This window comes from Nannospalax galili, unplaced genomic scaffold, assembly GCF_000622305.1.
Source record: "Nannospalax galili isolate Female #2095 unplaced genomic scaffold, S.galili_v1.0 scaffold918, whole genome shotgun sequence".
NCBI lineage: Eukaryota > Metazoa > Chordata > Mammalia > Rodentia > Spalacidae > Nannospalax > Nannospalax galili.
Window position 1 is genome coordinate 2803394 of NW_008343216.1, and position 7228 is coordinate 2810621.

Below are 7228 nucleotides of genomic sequence, written 5' to 3' on the forward strand. Positions count from 1 at the left end.
ATGTATGCTTACTACTTAGAAGAATTCTAATTTGAATCTAATCTTGCAGCGAATAATGCAGGTACCCTTTTTAAACTCATTTTACATATGAAGAAATTAGGATTCAGATTATTAAAACTTCAGTTTCCCCAAAAAGTAAGAAAGAAACAGCACAAAACTCAGATTTTTGCATTTTTCTCATATCATAATGTATGATAGTTTAGGACTATTCACATATCCATGTTTAAATTTTTTTAATGTTATATTTTCTATTTTAGTTTCTTAAAAGGAGATATGTTCATTGTTCACAATGAGTTAGAAGATGGATGGATGTGGGTTACAAATCTAAGAACAGATGAACAAGGCCTTATTGTTGAAGACCTAGTAGAGGAGGTGGTAAGTTTCGTCCTTTCTTCTGAATTTCAGATTCTTAGTTCTTTATAAGAACTTGTCCATTTTCTGGATAATTTGCTATGAACAAATTTCCTTTATGACTTTAATTCATAAGCACAAGGAATTTTTATTGAGGTGTATTTAGTGTTAGTAAATCATACTTATTTGTAAAGAAAAGAGTATTGCATGTTATGGTTCACCATTTTCAAAGTTTGCTTTGCTTTCTGGAACTAAAACTGTCTTGCCACTTGTACCTATTTTGATATTTTTCTTGTAGTCCTGTTCCTCATCAGATAATATGTTTGACTAATGGAATCTCAAGTGGTTGTATGCTTAGTCTCAGATTCTTAGTTTTTCAGATATATTAGATATTTTATCCCATGGTACTACAGTTTGAATATTCCCTTATTTGCCATCATCTAATACATTATTACTCATTTTAGTATACAGTATTAATCACCACATATATTTTTAAATGCAGGTCAGTGCTCAAGAAATGTTTATGCTTTACAGACAATACTCAATACCACCAAAATGCATGAAATATTATAAAATTTACTTTTCTCTTTGTAATTTGCTTTGTTGAAAGAATGGCTTTCTGTGATCTTTTATAATTCCCTGAACTCTAGTTTTTAAATTAGACTACAGATGTGAATGCTGAAACTTGGGCTTTGATTACTTCTCCAGAAAGATGGCAGTAGAGAGTAATTTCTTTGCTCTAAGTCTTTTGTCTCATTTTCTGTCAACTAGATGTTGATTGACAGATGTAAAGCACCCTGAAGAAGGGTGGAAGGAGTTGAGAAAATGATGTATTTTTACATTTCTACATTTACAGTCACATACACAGTGAAAGATCTAGGCTTACAACTTGTAATTTGTAATATAGTATTCACAATTCTACAATCGGAGAGAGATTTATTCCCTACAGACAGGAGTGTTCAACTGAAACATCTTACTGTTAGTATTTCCAGTTTTCTTAGATTTTTTTTTTAAGGTTAGGTTTTCTTTCACCTATTAATACTCTTACCTATTTTGATTATGAAAATAAAATTGAATGAAGTATAGGTCAGTATAAAGTAGGAGACATTACTGGATGTGGGGGCACATGCCTTTAATTCTAGCACTTGGGAGACAGATGCAGGCATTTATCTGTGAGTTTGAGGACAGCCTGGTTTACATAGTGTGTTCCAGGCCAGCTGGGGCTACAGAGAGACCCTGTCTCAAAAAAATAAAAATAAAAAAGATAGGAGGACATTACCTATCATAAATATAGAGAATGCAAAAGAAAAGGTTAATTCGTTATGAAAGAATACTGTGATGTGGCAGCTACAAAGGAATATAATACTGTGAATTAATCATGGAATAATTCTAAGAAATATTAGCAATGTTTAATATTTAGTGTTTTTTCACAATATGCTTATTGGAAGTTAGTGAATTCCTTGTAGATTGAAACGCCTTTTGGACATTGTCTAGAGAGTGAAGATTGTTTTTTAGGTATTTGGTTAGTGGTTGGATTTAAGGAATTTCCTTCTCTGAAATTCTAATAGTATTCTCTAAGCACATTCATAGTCTTAAGCCTTAACTCTTGATGTGAAGAGCTGAATTTTTGTTTGTTTTGATTCATTGATGTATCCCCATTGCCTAGACTCCTACTGTCTGGTATTAGTACATATTCAGTAATATTGAGTTGGTGAATGTCTATATGCCTATAACTTCCTCTTTGAAATCCCCAGTCTGCTAGATAGGCTCATAAAATTAATTCATTGTTGTCAGCTTGGTTCAGATGTAATTTCTTATTTTATAGCCATTTTATATCTTTCTAGATTCTCTTAAGCTAAATTGTTTCTTCCCATGTTTCCATAATGCTTGGCTCTATATTCCATTGTAATTAAAAATTAATTATATATTTCTCTTAAGACAGTAATTATATTCATTGTGTATGGTTTCTTTAGCATATTGCTTTGAATATAGTAGGCATTCTTTTATTGAATGTGTGATTTTAGCTGAGTAGATAATAAATAAGGGCCTAATTAAGAGAAGTAAATCCTTGTATAATTAGAAAATTTTTTTATTCTTTCCTTCATTATTCATTCATTGAAAACTCAGTGTCAGCTACTAGAACTACAGTTCAGCAGATACTCGGTGAAAACTTTGAACTTAGCTTTTGCTTGTGTGTACAGTAGTGGTGGTGATGTTTATAAATGATGTAGACTTAGGGGCTGGAGAGATGGCTCAGCAGTTAAGAACACTGGTTGTTCTTGCAGAAGATCTGGGTTCAAATTCCAGCACCCACATGGCAGCTAACAGCTGTCCTCTCCAGTTCCAGGGGAACCGACAGCCTCTTCTGTTCTCTGTGGGCATTGCACAACATGGGTGCACTTACCTACAGGCAGGCAATATACAAATACACATAATAAAAAATAAATAAATAAATAAAGCCGGGTGTGGTGGCGCATACCTTTAATCCCAGCACTCAGGAGGCAGACGCAGGCGCATCTCTGTGAGTTCAAGGCCAGCCTGGTCTACATAGTGAGTTCCAGGGCATCTGGGGCAACAGGGAGACCTTGTCTCAAAAAGACCAAAAAAAAAAAAAAAAAGTAGAGTACAGAATAGGGTAAATTAAAGTTTAAAAGATGATGAAAAGAGGATGTGTTTTGTATTCATAGGAAAAGTAGATGTTCAAGTTTTAGGGTCAAAATGTTTCACTGATGAGGTAGGATTTAAGATAGATATTTGCCTGAATGATTTGGTTTTAGCTAATAGGTAAGTACATAGAAGTTGAGAGGACATTCTAATAGCAACAATAACAAACAAAAGAAAGCACAAACAAGAAAACAAAATAGCAGCTACAGTGGTAAATGGAAGTAGATTAGCAAATGAGTAGTTATGTGTGACCCTGGCATAAGTACCTAGAAAGTGGGCAGTGTGAAGCAGAAAATTCAGACTTGAATCCTATATAGTACAGGGTTTTGGTTGTAAAATGAAAGGAATTTGTGGGCAGAAAAGAAGGTAATAAAGGTTTGGCTTTACAATTTTGTGTCTTTGTTTTTTCTTTACTGCATACTTAGAGTTGAAACTAAAGAATTTGGATTGAGTGGTGGAATAAGACATAGTTGTAATTATACTGTAGATAGTCTACTTTAATGTGTGTGAAAAGAGATGGAGGACTCTGAATTAAACTAATTGCTACAAGGAGAGAACAGTAAAGCAGAGTTATGGAGAGGTGGTTATTGGATGTCCTTCTCATACAAATAAATATGAAAAGTATTGTGGAGATAGTTTGAAGATAGGATTCTTATGAATTTTAATTAAAAGATTAATAGTTAATTTTATAAAATACTGTCCTAATGTCTTCCCTTTAGGGCCGGGAAGAAGATCCACATGAAGGAAAAATGTGAGTGTATTAATTACTAAAACAAAATAATTTATTTTAAATCTACAAATTGGAAAAAATGGCCAAAAATATTAAAAATATTTTCAGCTTTTGGACTGACATACGTGTGTGTGTGTGTGTGTGTGTGTGTGTGTGTGTGTGTGTGTGTAATTGGGCTCAGAGAAGTGGCATATAAATATTTTCTTCAGGCCCTGATGGTAAAGTTTTACTTTTAAGTAACTGGTGCCCTTTACCTGTATACAACTCAAGACTTTCTGGTAAATATTACATTTATATCTTAATAGCATAGGTCCTAATATTTCTCTTTATTTTCTTTTTCATTATTTGTAGCATTTTAAACTTTTGTAGCTATATCTTTAATGAATTTTTTGATTCAGTTTTTATCATGTGGGTGAGAATTTTTCATAATAATTCAGCAAGTGTTTTTTGTATAAACTTCTGATTGATTTTATGTCTACGAGTTTTCTTTAAAAGATCTTAGCCATTAATTCTAATTATTCTCTTTTATTCAGATTATTTTAATAGAGTATTCATCTATTATCTTTTCAGTTTTTTTCCTAATCATTGTGTCAGTATTTATGGATGGAATATAAAGCTTGACTCATGTTTGATTTTCTTGTTTTCTAGCTGTTAGAATGCATTAAATTGAATATTCTACATATAGTTCTCTTAGTTCCCTGTCCTTTCTGAATAGGATATATGCATAGCATATATTTTTTATATTATTACTCTATACAGCTACAAAAGTGAGTTCATCACTGCAACTGTACCTGATTGTGTCTCTCCTGTACTCGTATCAGCATTTGCAAATTCTAATTAATGGTCGGAGGAATCATTCATAATGAAGTAGATTGGGTATATATATTCCCACTTTTCTTCAAATACAATAATTTTTCTTCCTTACTCTTCAGTAGCAAGCACAGTGCATTGAACTATTTCTTTCCCCTCTTGTCAGAAAACAGCAAGCTAAGTGGTAGTAAATGGCAGTTGGCATTCATTCCTTAATATTACATAATATTATGAGGCATAAAAAATTAGGAAATTTTTTCTTATTTTAGAGTAACCATTTTATCTAGTTGATATGGGCAAGAATGTGAATCTATGGGGCCAGCGAGATGGCTCAGGTAAAGGCATTTGTTGCCAAGCCTGACAACCTGACTTCAGCTATCTCTAGTTTTTTTTTTTTTTTTTTTTTGGTATTAAAACGTGCTAATTAGTAGGATAGATGGTGGATAGCTAGATAATAGAATAATGTAAATGAGAAGAAAATCTTTAGAGCTTTGCCTTTTAAGTAATTTTAAAAGAGATGTTGCCAGGTGTGGTGGCACACGCCTGTAGTCCCAGCACTTGGGAGACAGAGGCAGGTGGATCTTGTGAGTTCAAGGCCAGCCTGGTCTACGATAGTGAGTTGCAGGACAGCTGGGGCTACAGGGAGACCCTGCTTCAAAAAAAGACGAAAAAAAAGTCGCTATTTGAGAAGGTAAAGATAGGTACTTGAGTTTTTACATATACGTATATATATATATGTACATGTATATATATACATATATACATATATATAAACAATATAAAATACTTTTGCAATGTAGTTTGATTAGGCTGTTAGCTCAGGTAGAATTACAAACAAAAGGTCTGTCTTTTCTTTTAGTTCTTTCTGTTAATGTGCACTTATTCTCGTCCCATCTTATTTTCTTACTTTCCATAAAGTATATATTAACGTCATTTTATTGGAAGAGAAATCTTATAACATGTTAAAAAATTAATTTTGAGAGAAATGAAAGAAAAGTTAGTTTGAAAGGGGTTCAGTTCTAGAGTGGTTTCGCCCTTATATTATTTCGCCCATCCTCCCAGTCTCCCAAAGGAAAAAATAGCTATGAAGTAAGCATATAACAGATGTTATTGGAATGAAAACCACTGCTTTTTTATATTGGTAATTAATATGGAAATTATATTTCTATATTTTGCTGAAGTTAAGCACAATAAGTTTGCAAAATGCAACATGTAAATGAAATGAAATAATGTGATCATTTGCAGTGCATGTCAGCTTGAATTAAAATAATGTTGAAATTTTTTTTTTTTACTTTTGATTATATGATAATAGGAACTTCTGAACTTGTTTTAAATATCTAATTTGTTCTTTTTTTAAGATGGTTCCATGGGAAGATTTCCAAACAAGAAGCTTATAATTTATTAATGACAGGTACTTATATATTCTTTATAAATCTTAAAAATTGAAACCTTTTATCTTGTACTATATTTTCATTTAGCATTTTCTTAATATTTATGCATATTATTTCTTGTCCGGTGCTGAGAAACTTTTTTTTTCTGTTTTTCGTTTTAGTTGGAACATACATGTATTATCGAATTCTGTGACATATTGTTTTTCTTTTATTTTAGCTCCTGACCCTGTGTTAGATTATACCTTATGAGCTTATGCTATATTTCTTTCCTGTACATTTCTAGGATTTTTAATCTGTCTATCTCTCCTACATAAATGTATTAATTTTAATATTTCCCAATTATTGTGCTTGTTATAAAGAAATACAAGGTAAAAATTTACTTGTAGATTCAGTATTTAAAATAGCAGCTGTGTTGTCTTTTTATTATCGTTACATGTTCATGGCTGGATTAACTTAACCACCAAGTATTTGGTAAACTTTATCTTACAGAGATTTGAGAAAATCTATAATATTGTAATTTAGAAGTCGTAGTTCTTTAAAAATTGCTTGGCAGTTTCTGTATTTGACAAAATAAGGTTATTATAGTAAATAAACTATTATTAGACATGTGATCTCAACTGTTGTTTTAAAAGCTATGAGACATTGCATTTGAAATGAATGACTGGCTCTTACAGCATTTAAGGCAGTTTTTGAAGTGCTTAATGTATTAACCTGCATTACATGGGTTCAAAATACAGGCTGATCGTATGTGGTAGAAATAGAGATTAAGTTTAAACTAGAATATGTCATCAACTTAAAAGGTGAAAACAGCTGGGCATGGTGGCGCACGCCCATAATCCCAGCACTTGGGAGGTAGAGGCAGGGAGATCTCTGAGTTCAAGGCCAGCCTGGTCTACATAGTGAGTTCCAGGACAGCTGGGGCCATAGGGAGACCCTGTCTCAAAAAGACCAAAAAAAAAAAAGAAAAAAAAAAGCCAAACAAAACAGAAAACAGAAGTATTTATTTTAGTGAAATTTTGAAGTAGGTTTATATTTAGAATTTGAACCACCATATACTTCAGACATCCATTATTTTTTTAGGTATATAAACATGAAAAGGACCTTAACTTATTTTTTTCACATTAGTTTGTGTTTTTGTTCAGTTATTTACTGTTTTTGAAAGTTTGGTCTAAGTTTTTCCTCTGAAAATACACAAAAATTCAGATGCAATTTTCATATTATAGAAGAGAAAGAGAATATTCTACACTCTTGTCACCAAAATTTTCATTTTAGCCTTTATTAC

At 32.1% G+C, this 7228-nt stretch overlaps 1 protein-coding gene across 1 annotated transcript in view; it reads left to right on the forward strand.

Annotated features, from left to right (window-relative positions):
- Positions 1-7228, forward strand: part of Rasa1 (RAS p21 protein activator 1) — a 112184-nt gene that overhangs the window by 63481 nt on the left and 41475 nt on the right. Inside the window, exons 5-7 of the mRNA XM_008839420.3 lie at positions 258-375; positions 3735-3766; positions 5914-5966. Of these exons, the coding sequence (XP_008837642.1) occupies positions 258-375; positions 3735-3766; positions 5914-5966 (203 nt within the window). The remainder of the gene's footprint in view (positions 1-257; positions 376-3734; positions 3767-5913; positions 5967-7228) is intronic.